The sequence below is a fragment of the Amblyomma mixtum genome, chromosome 9 (assembly GCF_055824585.1).
Source record: "Amblyomma mixtum isolate Tamu chromosome 9, ASM5582458v1, whole genome shotgun sequence".
Taxonomy (NCBI): domain Eukaryota; kingdom Metazoa; phylum Arthropoda; class Arachnida; order Ixodida; family Ixodidae; genus Amblyomma; species Amblyomma mixtum.
The window spans coordinates 42995311-43012048 of NC_143020.1; the positions used below are offsets into that span (position 1 = coordinate 42995311).

The 16738-nt window shown below is 46.6% G+C and overlaps 1 protein-coding gene across 1 annotated transcript in view; it reads right to left on the reverse strand.

Annotated features, from left to right (window-relative positions):
- Positions 1 to 1937: 1937 nt before the first annotated feature.
- Positions 1938 to 16738, reverse strand: part of LOC149328858 (uncharacterized) — a 118721-nt gene continuing 103920 nt past the window's right edge. Inside the window, exon 6 of the mRNA XM_089559115.1 lies at positions 1938 to 2021. Within this exon, the coding sequence (XP_089415241.1) occupies positions 1938 to 2021 (84 nt within the window). The remainder of the gene's footprint in view (positions 2022 to 16738) is intronic.

Sequence of the window (16738 nt, forward strand, 5' to 3'; positions counted from 1 at the left end):
GCTTACTGTGAATGGTTAAATGACGTTTTGCTGCATCATTATGCAGTGCAATCTGCGAGAATACTACGATGTGTACAAATGTCAGCAGTGTTTCAGGTTCTCTTTCGGTTTTGCTTGGTATGCGCGCAAACATTTTATTAAGAACGAATGCAATGCAAGATGACATGTGTAAGAGGGCCGACCCGTTTAATTCCTTCGCCTTCTGGGCGGATTATTCTCAAGAGTTTTGCGAAATTTCCCCAAACTGCTTCAAGCTTCGTAATCACCTTAGTAATCTGAAACATGAAGGGTCCCGGCTGTTAAAGAGGCTTCAAAACAACGTATTCATAGCGCACAAGCGGTTTTTACGGATGTGAGTTATGCACCAAGAAAACATCAAGTAAGTCTATAAATGACTAACTTAGCCGCCTACACTAGAAGATCTTTTGACAAATGTATCTACTACTGCTATCGTGCAGAATAATTTTGGAAGGACTAAAGTGCGCGTGATCCGAAAGTTTTGAAGTTGTTCCCATTCTTGTACAAAATCATTTGTACCCTAATTCGGCTTTCAGAATTCGGCCTCCTTCGCACTATTATGCGTGCAACGCAGTCAAAACTCCGGCAAGACAAATGCACGGTGTGAAGCAATTGTTCCGGACGATGTTGCTTAGAAATGGCCAGCGGAAAAGGAAAGCAGAGCTGTCATTACTTTGCGGACCTTGTACCCCGCATTTCGATGCAACATGTTGCACGCTCCAGGTCCGCATAAATCGTGTTTTTCGGATGCGTCGGGTGCATACGAGTCCAGCACCACCGCAAGTGTCCGGCAAGTCCTTCGCCGCCAGCGAGGTGAATATGCGTGCGATCCGGCCAGAGGCTATATAAAGGCCAAACGAGCAATGTTTGCAAAAGATCAACCGGCAGCACTGGCCGCCCACTTCTGGTTCCTGCGGCGCGGACCAGCTGCTGGCGAGACGTTCATGGTTTGCGTTAGGCGGGAGCGGCGTCCTTCTCGGCTGCTGCGGGCTACGGACGCAATTTCAGCTCTACCTGGCGTGAGTGGCTGCAACGCCAGCAGCCATGTGATTTTCGTAGTTCTTAGGCGCGATTGTCTTCGCCTAGCTTGTTGGCACGTCAAGTTTCTTTGGAGCGTAGCTTTCAGAGTCGTCCCTCTGTCACGGAGCTCGGACGCCACTAAGGTGTTCAGGTAGTCTAAACCCTGCCCCTTTGCCTCGACCCCGGTGCAAGTGAACTCATTTTAGTACTTGTATTTGTGTTGCTCGCTTATATCAAAATAAACGGTGTTGTCATTGCTTCTGGTGTGTGGTTCGTCGGGCGATACCTTCTCCCGCGAACCCCCTTAACGGGTAGGTTGCCCTCAGTAGCGCCAAACGTCATTTTTACGAGCCTTGGTTCGCCCCGCTAGTTCTGCAACTTGCACGACACATTCAAAGTACCCCACCTCGTCGTATGCGCAAGAGCCGCCTGGTAGTGCATGACTCTTGCTCATGTTACCATTTGTACGATGACTGGAACCGACCACCTCCAGCGAGTAATGCTTCCAGCAATAGAAAGAAAGCAGACCATGTCAGAGTGTCTTGCGTCCCAGACGGCACAACGTGCCCTGAAATTAAATCTTCCGATGCTGACATACGATGGACACAACAATAGGAATTCCCAGACGGACTTTCTTACGAACGGTACCTCAGGCCGTTGACCGAACAGCGTAAGGGCCTCGGAAGGAAGGGCCAGCCACGCATAAGTAGGCACCCAATGCGCCACACGAACACAAACAACACACCAGGGAAGCAGTCCAGGCCCGGTCGGCTGGTGCCATGGTGCGCTACAGCTGTGGACACACCAGATCAACATGCGCGCTCCTGCTCAAGACGGACCGCCGCAGGTTCTCCACTCTCCGCACGAAGGAAGCGACACGGAGATATGGCTCGTCTGCTTCAGCTTTGAAGGCAGAGGCCACTAGAAGAATCGCTGCCCAAATCCTCCACGACAGCCATTCCCCCAGAGAAATGCTTCTGAACCTGCACGGAACAAGAGGGCCTGTCGAAGCACCTGGGTGCTTCTCCTCCTCTGATATGCAGCCCGTCCGCAACCAACTTCTACTAATGGAGTCGTGGGTGGAACACGCCCACCCAAGCTGACGGGGTCGTAGGTATGGGCGGTTGCCTTCCTTCAGAGGGGTTCGTGGACAAACGCATCGCTGACGAGGGGCGCATCGGAAGCATTGACAACATCGTATATTATTGTCTAATAGAACAACGCAGTAATAGTAAAGAAAACAAATTCACTCCCTCTCAGATCCAAGAAATGCGCAGCGTTTACTGTAGCTGAACCACTAAGTGACGTCCGAGCTCCACAGCGGAAGGACCATTCTAAAGAAACACTCGGAAGAAACAACAAGACGCTGCACAAATCGAACGGCCGGCGGTATTGCAGCCACTCTCGTCAGGTACTACTGGAACGTGCCGGTGACCCGTCGAGGCAGGCTAAGACGCTATTAACGCCGAAAGCGGACCGTGAACGTATTGCCGAGGGCTGGTCCGCGCCCCCGCAGCCACGAAGTGCGCGGGCAGCGCTCCCGCGCCGACCTCTTGCGTGGGTTAGTCGCTCGTGCTTTATTTAGCCGCTGACCAGATCGCACGCATGTTCACCGCGATGGCAGAGAACTTGCCGGACATGCCCGGTGGTGCTGCCGTCGGATGCACCCGCCCGCTTCCAAAAAACACCGAATTGCACTGGCTTGGCACGTGCAACTCGTGGCGTCAACTGATGGGGGCCAGGCCCCTCACGTTTTACTCGTTTTTGACACCGCCGGCATACTAAACATTTCTGTAACATTCCGGAAAAAAATCTCTAGCAGATATGCACCGACGACCGCACATCACGGCTTTCAGGCAGTTGGAAACCTGTTATCGTCTCATCGAAACACAGAGCTACTGCGAAAAACGCTGCAATCTGGGAGAGTTAATACTTATTCAATTTTCGCGAAGAGCGCGAACAAACCGGGACACAAAAGGAAGAAATAGTGCGTGTTTCCGTTTCTTTGGACATGCCGACTTCGTTTGCCCTCTTGGCACAGAGGCCCCACAAGACTGCAACAAACTAGAAAAGTACCGAATTCTAGTATGCACTGCACTTCCAGTATTTGCATGCAGGCTAACTTCGCTAAATAAATTCGACAACCAGTACTATTCATGCGAAAGCGATTCTTGCCTCACAAGTGGCGTGTACATGACCTGTCTGCAGCGCGTGTCCGCACGAAAATGACCATTCGAAAATGATTCGTTTGGTGTATGGGGTTTAAGTCCCATAGCGACTAAGGCTATGAGAGACGCCGTAGTGGAGGGCTCCGGAAATTTCGAAACCTGGGGTTCTTTAACGTGCCCTGACATCGCACAGTACACGGGCCACTAGAATTTCTCCTCCAAAGAAATTCTAGCCGCCGCGGCCGAGATCGAACCCGCGTCTTTCGGGTCAGCAGCCGAGCACCATAACCGCTGAGCCAGCGCGGCGGCCATTCGAAAATGAGATTGGCCCTCATTGCTGCTTAAGCCCAGGCCCACTAGGTGCAAGGTAGGCGCGCAACGTATCCGCCATGAAGGCACTTTCGCTGCGGTGTGTTAAAGGGGCACGAAGTGAACGCTTTGTGGTGAGTACGACAATAAGGTGTGTTGAGGATGAGTACTACTGTTAGACAACGATTTCTAGCAAAATAGTTGGAGACGTCATCCAAGGGTGACACAATAAGTATCACGCGACAACGATAGCTTGCAAAAAAAAGTTTTTGGCGTTCAATTGCAAGTGCTTTCACGTTTATACAGTGCAGCACACTTCAGTGGCCTCCAAATTTTAATCGCATATTTAGGGAAATTTTCCTCGACCATTAGATACGGCTTCCTGAATAATCTGTGCTCAAGGATGGTTCATTTTGTAGGTTTAGTTAAATGTAATTCTGACCCCTTGCCACTGCGGCACATGAACATTCGCGTGCTCCACTCACTCTGTTATCTCTAGAATTTGCGCCTTGTTCTGGCCACTCACCGGATAAGTGATGTGAAGTCCTTTGCATTCCCGTACAAAAACCAACTTGTCGAAAACGTGCATGGGCATAGGTTTAGCCGGCTCATATACAGCCATTGCGGGTTTAGATGAATGAATTCGTCCTTCCTGGAAATGCAAAATTCCACGCTGTTATCTTTTCGTTCTAGTGCCATTTTATGCTTCGTTTCTGTGTACTGCTGATGCTTAAGCCAGCAGCCACAGAAAACTAACACCTCCAACATCATTGCGAGATTGGGGCATACACATCTTCCTCAGGGAAAAACGTTTTACAAGAGAGAAGTGCACATCTCATTTAAGGCATTCTTTTCAACCACTGGCTAATTTTAAAAACTGGTTATTATAAACTCGTTGATCTGCGCGACTGTTCAGCACTTACAAATAAGAGCTGGCGATGTGCGCAAGAAGAGAATCGAAGAGGGCTTTGAGGCCTACAAGGAGATGGTGGTTGCCAAAAAAAAAATAGTGGAGATAATAGAAAACCTTTGGTGATATATGACCAAAGATTCTTTTTTGCAGTTAATGACCTCAGATAAAGGGACTTTTCATTCAGTCCGCTGAAATAGCGCTACACGCCCTTTATTTGCAGTTAAAGGTTAACGAAGAAACTGGTAACTGCGTTAAAGGAAGAAGATATTCATGCCTAGGGTCAAAGTAGACACGGTGAACATATCTTAAAAGTGAAGCAACAAGTTTGCTGAAAAAGTAAAATGATTAAAAAAAACTGAATCTGATTGTGTCAAAAAATTTGCATTCCGGTTGCACGTTTGCAACAAGATTATAAACGAAGGTTAACTTTTTCTTCATTCTGGAAACGCTGACAGCACAGCGTCTTGGTGCGCGGGAATAAGGCAAAAGTAAAATTCGCCTGTCACATATAACAAAAGAAAGAAAAATCATTCTTAATTCTACTTGGAAATGTTCCCAACATACAATTTTTACAATAATGCGTGCAGTACGTTCATTACTGAGGCATAGAACAAGAGTTCACAGGAAAAAAGTACAGTGCAACGAAACACACAAGTTCCACCCAATGACAGAACAAGTCGTAAACCTAGAAATCAGAGCACCGAACGTTCGAATCAAACAAGGAGAAAGGTGTAGATGTGACAGGAAACTGACAACAGAAGAAAAGCCACAGGTTATGCGTTCTCCTGAAATTAAGCCTTCATACACTTACACAAACTTTGGCTGTGGATTAGCTCTGGTTAAACCTGGTAGAGTAGAGCGAGGTACATACACCTGGCTACCCTTAGGTTTCGCTTGAAAGAAGACACACGACGCAGCATTCGGAGGCCGTGTGAGCGGATGCGCTTCACATGTGCTGCGAAAACTTTATCCTTTACGACCGGATTACCTTATCCCAGCCGTGTGAAGCTAGTATTATCAGCGTCCGCTTCTCGTCAGGAACATGCCGATACCGAACATTCCTGGTTTGGACTATCCACCGAGAGGCAAGTCCATATCTTTTACTCACAGCACTGAGCTAAGAGCCTAAGCCTCGTGAAGCAGCAGAGACGGAGCTTCGCGCTCGGACTACCGGCGTGTCGGCGCCTCGACGGCGGAATGGGCTTTACTAGAACATGGAATAGACTTTAACAGCTGGCGTTTGAGTCTGATTGGTAACAATGAGCGAAACTGGTTCAACATTCCAGTACCTTGTGCTACACGACGGTTTACGAACCGAATGTGCGTTGTTCGGCGGAGGTTTCTGCGGAACTGTGCCCTCAAGAATTTTATTAATGTAACATGCTCCAAAGGACAAGACTAAAAAACTATCGGATTTTTGAGGTGACTTGGTCTGTTGCTAGAAAAGAGCGTGACTTATTTTGTTTTTATTAACACTGAGCTAGAGTTTATTGGCAGTAAGCGATCAAAAAGAGATTCTTGAGCGATACGTTTATAGCAGAAAATGCAAGTGCTCAATCTTGAGCAAGGAAAAAGAGACACTGGTGTCGGCCGCATGAACAATAATATCTGAGGCGAAGAAACAGAACTAGACCCAAAATGTGCCATTAAGCCTGGGGACATCATCATCAATCGAGCCTTGCGGCAGACCATGTTTCATGTATTCGAATTCAGATTTAATATTGCTAAGAGCTTTATACTGGGAACAATTCAAAGCATACCTTTCAATCAAGTGTGACCAAAAGCATGTTATTTCACAGTATGGGCATTTTTCAAATGAATACCGCGTTTAACGCCAACGAACGCTATCCTGAAGTGTGAAAATACGCACAATGTGCAGATCAGTTTCCATTGTTTTGGATCAATGTTTCTTTGATAGCAGGTAAACCAGACTGAGTTGATTTACGCTTCTGAAGTCCATATTTCCTAGTGCAATTAATGCGTGCCTACACAGGGGAAGTGCACCTGAGAACGCACTTTCTACAGTTTCTGCGTTCATGCGTAATTTTTTTCTACATCCGAAGGCCCGCGGTGAGCGTTGTGAGGCAGGCTCTCACTTGGCCATCCCCAACATTTGCGACTTCCTCATGTTACGTGGGCGGTGGGAATGGAGCCCCCGCACAACGCCACCAGCGGCACTCTTTGTCACTGCATATCACGCGCAGGTAGGTAGAGTGAGAGGCATAGCGAGCTCATATACGGGGTGTCCAGGCTAACTTTAGCCAAGGGTTAAAAAATTAAGATATTTGAGGTAGGACAGGGAAACCACTTACATACAGCTACCAGCCGGATTGCGCCTCTAGGCAATGTTTTGTATTGGTATTAATTTCATTTCATTTCATTTATTGATCACTTAAAGGCCCGAAGGCATTACATAAGGGGGGGGGGGCATATTGGTTTCCAACGGCGATGATGGGAACATGCATAACAATAAAAAGAACAAACATACAAACAAACATAAAAGGGGTTGCAGTCATATCAGGGTTTCCCAGCAGGTGATACATCATTTAATAAAGATATGTCAAGCAATACTCGCTACAAAGCAAATTAAGCAGTAGTTCAGATAATTTTTCTAATTGGGTATATATCGACCTAATGTGAATAGCAAAGTTGGAGAGCACCTTCAGAAATCCACATTCTGTTTATTTGCGATAGGAAAACACTCCCGTGTATGTTTTTCGGAGGTCCAAATAAAGCCCGCGAAATAAAAAAAAAATCACCTGACTACAGCATTCGCGACCCGCGATTGTGTGGCTCTTAATTCTTGCTTGAGTGAACGAAATAAGCTACTGGCATAAGGCGAGACCTTATTGCTCCGGCAGGCCGATATGTCGACGGTTGTTGAGGCGCCCGCGCGAGCCAGTCTGGAAGCGCGACGGTGCAAGTGGCGCGACTCCATCACTGCACCGTATTTGAATGGAGGCGGCGGTCAGTTGTTAATGTTCCGTGAAATGAACCGAACATGTTATTGCACCTAGACCCTTGGTAGCCATCAGCAGCTTCCGGGTGTGGCGTCGCGTAGGAACTCGATGACTTCGATTCGTAGCCTTCCTCTTTACCCAAACAGTGGTGACTGCGGTCCCGCGCGCCCGTGTATCTTTTCTCGTAGGTGCCGGCGCTCTTCATTTCGCACTTACTCGTGCGCCCTTAACTTCCTTTTAGGGTTAGCGGCGTCTTCATCTCCGACCTGGTATGACACATCCAAAAACCCTTTCAGACACACGCTTGATAAAATGACATTTCTTAGCAGGGAGAGAGCTGTCAGAACGATGTGAGTCGGAAAAAATGCTCTAGAACATTGGTAATTCAGTCTGATACTCCATATCACCATTTATTTAAGATAGCTTTCATTAGACAAAGTGTCGTGGCTTTTAATTACTCTAGCAGTTACTGTTGCCTTCTACAAAGATGCTTCCTTCTAGTAACTAGCCCCTACTCGACTCTTTGAACGTTTTTCAGACATGCACTTCAAGATCCTGATTTTTGAAGGAGAAACACAGTGCGAGATACATAGGAGTCGCTGTGGAGTATGCTATAACAAGCGAGTATGGATAACATTTGTGTTGTAGCTGCCCTCGAAAGCCTAACACTTCTCTCCTATACACACGCCCCCTAGGTTGCGGAACTCAGCAGTACGACACTCACCCAAATAGGACCGACGAGGTTACCGCCAAAGTCGAAGGAGCGGCGAAATGAAGACCGGCAGCGCTTGACTTCTGAGGGAGGATTCAGCTGTTGCACTCACAAGCTGGCTCCGATTTGTAAGGAGCTCAGACGCAGGCCGTCTTATGTAGGTTTGCAGACGAGGCGCTAAACAATGGTCTTTATGCCCGAACCTCTGATTCGCGGAAAACGGCTGCACTTTGGGCCTTCCGATTGGGCGGGCCGGCCTCCTCCGGTTGCTGGGCGCTTTATTGACCAATCGCGTCTGCCGCAGGAACCGAATAATGAGCGCCTGAAGCAAAGGTAAGAAGTGGGCGGTTCGCATCGGCGACGGCAGCCCCAAGCTTTGGGAACGCCTCCAGTCAAAGGCATTTGTGCAGAAGGCGCACGGCCATCACTCATCTGTATTTATTAGGCTTCAAGGTTTCGGTGCGAAGTGATAATTCACGGGAAAAGAAAATAATTAAGTTGCATGCCTAACCGTTGTGTACGAAAAGAAATCAAAATCTGTTTCAAGTTATAACTGTCTTTGAGTTGACGTAAATTGTAGTATTTGACTGTGCTATTTAAGCGTCACAAAGAACGCTGTGGTTGTTGAAACACCGCATAAAGGTCAGCACCATTACAACCAAACTTTTAGCTTTCATAATACTTGTTCCCGCACTGCTCAAGGACCCTGATACCGTGAGGTATACTCATACTGTTCAAGCAAAAATAACATCAAAACGGCACAAAAGAAAGCGCTTTGATTCATTTATAAGGCATGCAGTAGGTGACTGTTTTTCACCTTAGTATACAATCTTGTCTTCCAGTGCTCCAGGTGCGCCTTAAACTACACAACCTACAGATTATGTACAGCGTTGTCAACGGTAAAAAAGTAACATTTCCTATTACCATGCACTTTAGCGAATGAAGGAAAGCGACAGATTAGGACAGCAACACAATCTCGTAGCCTAAATATAAAATTCCACCTCTACCCCATTTAGCTTTTCCACAAAACTTTAACTAAGTGGAACACCTTACCACATGATGCGAACATTGCATGAAGCAGTGCACCATTCCATCGAAAATTGCAGTCTTTGCAAATCTTATTGGACAATGGTAGATTGCGCTTAAGCTGTTAACACTGCATCTCCTACAAATAATGTACAGCATTGTCAGGAATCACGCAGATATAGATTTCAAACTTATGTGCATTTTAATGAACGAAGGTAAACGAGAGGTAACACAGCAAAACTGGTGCCATGCCGAAAATGAAAACGAGCACCTAGACCTTTTTTTTTAAACCATAAGCGAGTGAAATGGCTTATTGCACGACGCTTCTCGTATGCCCTCTGCTTAATAAATTGTGCACGCCATGAGACCTTACCTGTGATAAAGCGCATATATGAAGATACTTTAATTTGCTTTTATGGTGCGTTATGAACTTAACGACTTATCTTGCTCCACCGCCCGCCCTTCGAAGTCTGGATTTTTTCTTTTTGTTGACTGTGCGCTTTCTTTCATGCCTGCCACTCAATCAAAGGTCTGCGTTGCTTTGGCGTTGTACATTGCAACTAAACCCAGTTCTTGATGTATGAACTCACTCCTGCTCTGACTTTCAAAAGATTGACAAGTGCACGTAATAAATCAATGAACAAATTAAATTAAAACGACTGGGAGTGCTGACTCAATCTGAACCGAGGCAATTTTTGAAAGCCTGCCATTTGTATAGCAATAAGTTGAAGGAAATTTTAGCCACTATATACGAAACTGAGACTTTGTTTTGATCATTGGCATTTCAAGAATTGTAGAAACCACGAATCTCAGAGACAACGCGCTACCTGCTACCACCAGTGATCCCACCCTACAATCACTTACGGCACATGCGTTTTGTGGATCAGGCAACAACTCTCAGTTCTCGATCTCAACAATCAACCTCCCTTTAACCGACGGCTCACTTCCGCTACAGTACACAGAGATGAAAGTGAAAGGCCGCCGCGGTGGCTCAGTGGTTATGGTGCTCGGCTACTGACCCGAAAGACGCAGGTTCGATCCCGGTCGTGGCGGTTCATTTTCTTTAGAGGAGAAATTCTAGAGGCCCGTGTACTCTGCGATGTCAGTGCACGATAAAGAACCCAAGGAGGTCGAAATTTCCGGAGCCCTCCACTACGGCGTCTCTCATAGTCTTAGTCGCTTTGGGACGTTAAACCCCATAAACCAACCAACCAGATGAAAGTGAAAGGAATAGAAAATACCGTTACACATAAACTTTACAGTATTAGAGGTGTGTAAATTTTTAAGCTTGAGAAAACGAAGCAAGAAATGTGTGTGCGAATTCTTAGGGCATAAACATCCTCCGTTACCGTTCTCCTTGTAGCCTACCAGAGCCCTCGGGTTATGTTGCACCTCTAAGAGCTTTACCTGGTTGAGAAATCGGTAGTTTTTGTCGTCTTTTTCTTTCCCATCTTCTGTGCAGTTTTGTCTTTCTCATAACTCACTCATTTTAATATATGATGCGCAGCAGACTTCAGCCGCTTATTCTTCGGCCCTGGCGACGTGTTCTTTAGCGGTGCAATCTTCTGCCTTCGGCGCCTTCGTATTGTTGTGCACGCCTTTATAAAGCTGGTGTCCTAGAAAAGTAATTTGTTGGACGCTTAAGCTTTGCGTTTGAAGTAAATGCAATAGCGCATTCTCCTCCTTTTTGCTCTCTTTATTCCTTTTGTTTCTCATTGTTGACTGAGTACTAATCCACAATCACCTTACTGATCACGGTCATCGATTACAATCCCTTTCATCGATCACATTATCTGTTACTAGTCACCAATCAGTATATAGGTTACAAGTAAGACACATGGCGCCTCCATATACCCCTACGCACCATTCGTTTTAGCATAGTCAACTCGCGAAATGTGGACGTCGTTGGTTCGGATCCCACCGGCATCATGTGGTTGTTTTTTCTCCTGCTTTCCAATGAATTCTGTTTTAAAATATTTATCTTAATTACCTTCCATCGGTGTACACTAGAAGCAAGAAAAAAGAAAAACATCTCCTGTGTTCCTTGGCTTCGGTGACTGTTGGCTTCTGTGATGTCCGTCACAACGGGCCCCTCTTTTTCTTTCTGTTCTCTGAGCAGTAACTAATAAGGGCCTCCATTCTGGCAGTCCTGATGCCGTGGGCAGCAGAAGAAGGTTCTCGCACAACTTCCGCCCTCAAAGTTCTCTCAGGTGCCTACGTGGCGCTCTTGGTAATACACGCCGCCCTACGCACGCCAGTATGCGCAAGGGTGGCGACGGTGATCACTCTCAAGGCTCGGCTACACTACACACAAATGCTCCCAAAAGCAGAAGATTGGATAGGCGCTGCCATGGCTCTGTTGGTAGAGCGCCGTACGCCAATTTCGGAGGTCCTCGGTTTGAAACGCGCCGGTGGGAAGTGGTTGTTATTAATTGTGCTTTTTAATCAATTATGTTTTAAAAAATTATTATTCTCGCATTCATGAGCACCTGAAATTTTTAAAAAGCAAAACCTTCCTTTGCGTCTTTATGTCAGTGACTATTGATGTCCGTCATGTGCGTTTTACTGAAGTTTTTGAGCGTAATTTTTTGGGAAGGAGAGCTCAAATTATTTCATGCTGAAATTATACATAACGAATTCCTAAGCTGGTCGTTTACGCGAGCTCTAAAAACATCGAGGGGCTGTTCACACCTGCGCTGCACAATACACTAAGAGCAATAACTGTATGGAAGGCGCAGCTAGAATCCTTAAAGCTAAAAACGCAGAGTGTAAAATCTTAATTCAATTGCTCTCTTTGCGCGCAGTCTGGAATCATTGTAGCCTCATATTGATGGCGTGTTTTATAGTTGGCAGCATACCAGCTTAAGCAGTACAATCTTTAATAACGGGTATCGATTTCTTTTCTCACAACGTTCTGATGGCAGTTTCTCCTGGAACAGGGTAGTCTATAGTGCGTAACGAATTCATATTGCATCAGCATCCCGCAAATATTGAGAGCCGGACTTGTGGTTTACACCTCCTCGCACATGCGCATATACAGTTCCCCTCTAATGTGATTACGAGGCAGTAGCATTCCACATTCGCTCTGCTTCGTCCCTTCTCGGATTGTGTTCTCTGTTCATTGCCACATGGCTCAACCTCTTCCAATCTAATCTTCAAGCGTCCCGCGAGCCCACGCGTTATTAGCGTTGGCTTGGTAATAAGTATAAATACTGGAGTCCTCTTTCTAAGTAAGTCTAAAAAACAGAAATCAATGCTAATGCCCCATTTACCGCTCTTTACACCTATTTTCTTCGGTACTGGTCGGCATAAAAGTCTTCACGTTCCGAAGCACAAAAAGAAAGAATAAATTCTTGGGAACCGACCAGATCAGAAGTCTACTGTTATACTGTCCAAGAATATTATTGTATTTGTTATCGCTCTATAATTTGAGTTTTGTATATGGGTGGTGGAGCTTTGGCTATTAGTCTTGCTCAGAAAAGTTATCCACAGAGTCCTTCCAACCTGACATTTACGAGCTCCGGTGTCCACACTCTTCGAGACGACTGTAATTACCCAATTTCTTCTTATCTCCTGTGAGCGATGCTGTGGTTGTGTTTAGCCAAAAGCGTAAGTGGTTCGGACCTTCGTAGCAGAGTAGTTTAATCTGTGCTGTCAGTTATTCCCCTATCCCACCTTAGTCTAATAAATAGCTTTGGAATATTCACTCGCCTTGCAGTATGTGGCTTGAATCCGCGCTTGTCGTGAAAATGCTCGCCGAAATATTATTCTTCCGCACAGACTACTATATGTTTCGTGACATGTCTTGAAACCCTTGTTCTTCACTAGAACCACACTACTTGTTTCGACTCTCTTTCGGAAGAGCCCAGGATGTGATGAGAAGAGTCGCCCTTGTTTCCTAGGGCACTGCAGCCACCCTATTACTCCCGTAGCTGCCACGAAAACCATATAGTTACCACTTGCTCTTTAAAGCAAGCCGTTTAAATGTACGGTAGCTCCGTAAGAGGATCATTGCATCAGTTCGCCATCAAAATAAAATTTGTGGTTTTTCAGCCTGGATTCACTTTATTGGAGCAAAACTTCAGGCAGTACTCCGGCTACGCATTTTTACGCGGCCCTCTTGCGTATAATGGCCAAACGCAGTGAAAGGCTATAAATAATCTTTGGAGTGCAGGACGAGCGGATATTTTCGCGCAGTTTACATTTAGACTGCTGACGGATGTGCATTTCTTTACCCAAAATTATCCTTCAATACGCTCATTGATTTTTAGAGCGAAGCTTTTAGGCCCTGTTTCTCCGTTTCGCGGCGTCACACTCTCGCTATGATGCGCCTACCGGCCCAGCTCGGCGCTGTCGATGGTGTGCAGCATGCACTGTACGCCGATGACATCAACCTCTGGGCCACCCAGGGTTGCCTTGGAGACATTGAAGCCAGCTTGCAGGAGACGGCGACCATGGACTGCTATGCTCACTGCTGCGGCCTCCAATGCTCCTCCCAAAAGTCTGAATTTGTGCACATACGCCCCTCAGCAAAGTGCACAGCCAAACCTTTATTGCCTTTTGAGACAAGTCCAATCCCTGAAAATATCGAAGTTGGGGTACTGGGGCTCTTTATACATCAAGACAGACGGTCAGAAATAATATTGGACAAACTACGTCAGTCAGGTGGGGGACCAGGTAGGCCGCTTGGTCCGCCGGATTTCTAACAAGCGCGGGGAGTTACGATATAAGGACGCCTTGCGGCTGGCGCATGCATTTGTAACGTTTGTTGTTGTTGTTGTGACTGAGAGAAGGATGAAAAGGAAATTGCACGGGCCTGCTACTGGCTCTAGCCAAGCCACCACCGCTGCCACGTGCAGATAGAGGAGGTAAGAGATCAGAGGAAAGAGAAAAAGGCAAGAAAAGACGCGCGTCGCAGCAACAACTGCGTCCGCCGGAGCGGACGCTGCTGAAAAAATCAGATAAGCGGCCGAAGCCGCGCTCGCCGAAGCGAGTACAGATCACACACTGCATTTGTAACGAGTCGAATTCTATATTAATAAGACGAAAGCCTTTAATGACTCATACTGTCGTTAGCAGCTGTGTCGGCAGCCGTGTCGACAGCCGCGTCGACAGCCGTGTCGGCAGCAGTGTAGACAGCCGTGTCGGCAGATGTGTCCGCGTTTTGACTGGTGTCCACCGAGATATGTGAGACGTTACTCCTTTCCTCAAATACAATTTTCAGTTTCTTAATTGCGGCCATTCTTTCTCTTTCGTCTTTCACTCCCAATTCCTCTCTTCCTGTACGGTGTGGTTAAGGTGTCCACCGAGATGACAGAGAATTAGTGCGCCATTTCATTTCCTATTCCGCAAAAAGCGTTGTGTTCAAAGGGCAAGTCATTGCGCCGAGCGGGTGGTGGCGTTCCGTGGACTCCATGGCAGCGCTACAACACGCTGTCGCGTTCCACTCCTAAAGACGAAGCTTAAGCGTAAATAATTAGCAGTCAATTAGTACGTAGTCATTAATCAGTCATTAGTCATTAATTATTAATTTGTCATTCAATTATTTGTGACATCATCCAGTGGTGACGTCACCAGTGTCACAGGCAAAGTGGTATGGAAAACGCTTTCGCCTCTACGCACTTTAGACAGTCAAAGTGCCCCCTGAATTTTTCTACTCCATACCTCCACCTGCGTTAGCAACACGAGAATTCCCTCGAAGTCATCCTCCACAAAATTATTAAGCGGGCGCTGGACCTCCCCGGGAACACCTCCAACAAATGCCTCCTGGGGCTGGGGATGGTGAATACATTTCGGGAGCTCCGGGAAGCCCACTTAACCGACCAATACACACATCTCTGGAAGACATCGTTGGGTCACCGCCTCCTTACCCGAATAAATATTCAACACACCAATCTCATGGAAGAGCGCGTACGAATTCCATCCCAGTGCAGATGCGCCCCCCACATGACCCCTATTCCCGCGAACATTAACCGTGAGGACTATAATGACCAGCGCCTGGCGCGGGCGGATGCCCCGGTGCGCAACTACGGATCGAAATCCGGCGTATACTACGTGGATGCCTCTAGCCCCGACCATGGGGAATGGTACGCGGCCGCAGTCGTCAACCAATCCAAAACAGTCAACGGCCCTACATTCCGAGCCCATGACATAACACACGCTGAGGAGGTCGCCATTGCGTTGGCTATATCTGATCCCACTTCAAGAACATTTGCGCCTGTCGGAACTTTGAGCATTGCTGCGTAACGTACCTACCCTACCGCATTCTCTAAAACAGCGTCTACACCGTGGACCCCGCTATGCGGCGTATCGTTTGGACTCCTGCTCACATGGGCTTGAGGGAAACCTTTCACCTACGTCGCGATAGTGACAGATGGGCTCTGCATGCTTTGGGATTGACAACGCTGTGCCAGAAACGCTGCCACCTGCCAGGGTGGCAGGGTGAGTGGTGACTTTAATGTAGATAGAGAGAAAAGCGGGAATTTCTTAAGACCTACGCGGGAAAACATCCCGCTCCTCTCGCTCGTAACGGCAGCAACAGCTGTGACAACCTTGCGAAATGCTTTCGCAGAACTTGCCTTTGAGAGCCATGGATTCGCGTAGCAAGCCAACCAAACATCCACCTATTTTTCCGTCCACAGAGCTTCCTTCATGACAATCAAGAACTGTTAGCGGAGTGTTTCGTGAAGAAGGAATATATGGGAAAAATAACAACTTGTCTGTAATGGAACATAAATGTCTTGTTCGAATCGTTTGCCTCAATCTATCCAAAAGCTGAAACAGCTGATGGGCTGCGCTCAAAATTTTGCATTAGGAACTAACGTAATCAATGGAATTTTTTTTTCCCACAGCAGATATTCGTTTAAAGCTGTTTTTTTCTGGAACATATAATGTTATGCCACCTGCCTCTGCCAAATAGCGCTTAGCACCGTCTGACATAAGCGTGCGTTACATGTGAGTCATGTAGACCTGTATTTCAAACAAAAGTTTTATAGCTTTGCGATGCGTCGCTGTGAAACTTCATTCCTTTCCATTTATGTCACTCTTATAGGGCGCTCAGAACCTGCTAGAGCTGTGGAAATCAGGATTTGTTTTGCGTATGTCTAACAACTGAATTCGATGCACGCTTCTTTCAGTTGCACCAGCCCTTGTTCGTCCAAGAGGATATTGCGTGAAGAGAATAAAATTCTCCCGTTACTTTATTTTTTGTGAAGAATTGGACTTGGACAGCCGAAAGGCGAATAAAGAGTAGCATTCCGAATATGCAAGCTACACGGAATTACACCGAGACGAGGAACCTAACGTCTTTCTATATCTCAATGAATTAATGAAAGCACTCCGAAATTTTCTAGCAACTCAGTCTAAGTCCCGAATATTCGCAATGCCGTCACGCAGTTGATTTTCTATTTCAAGTAGCAAAATATTATGCATTTCTCATGCCTTGCGGCAATACATTGCGGCAACCGGTAAAAAAATAACTCCTTCCAAATACTTTGTAAACCAGCTTCATGTTTTTCCGTCACTCAAGAACTCTGTCACCACTTTTCCAAATGTAGGCTTCGAAATCTGCTGAGGCTTGGAGCAAGGAAGATACAAGAATATATGAGGTAAA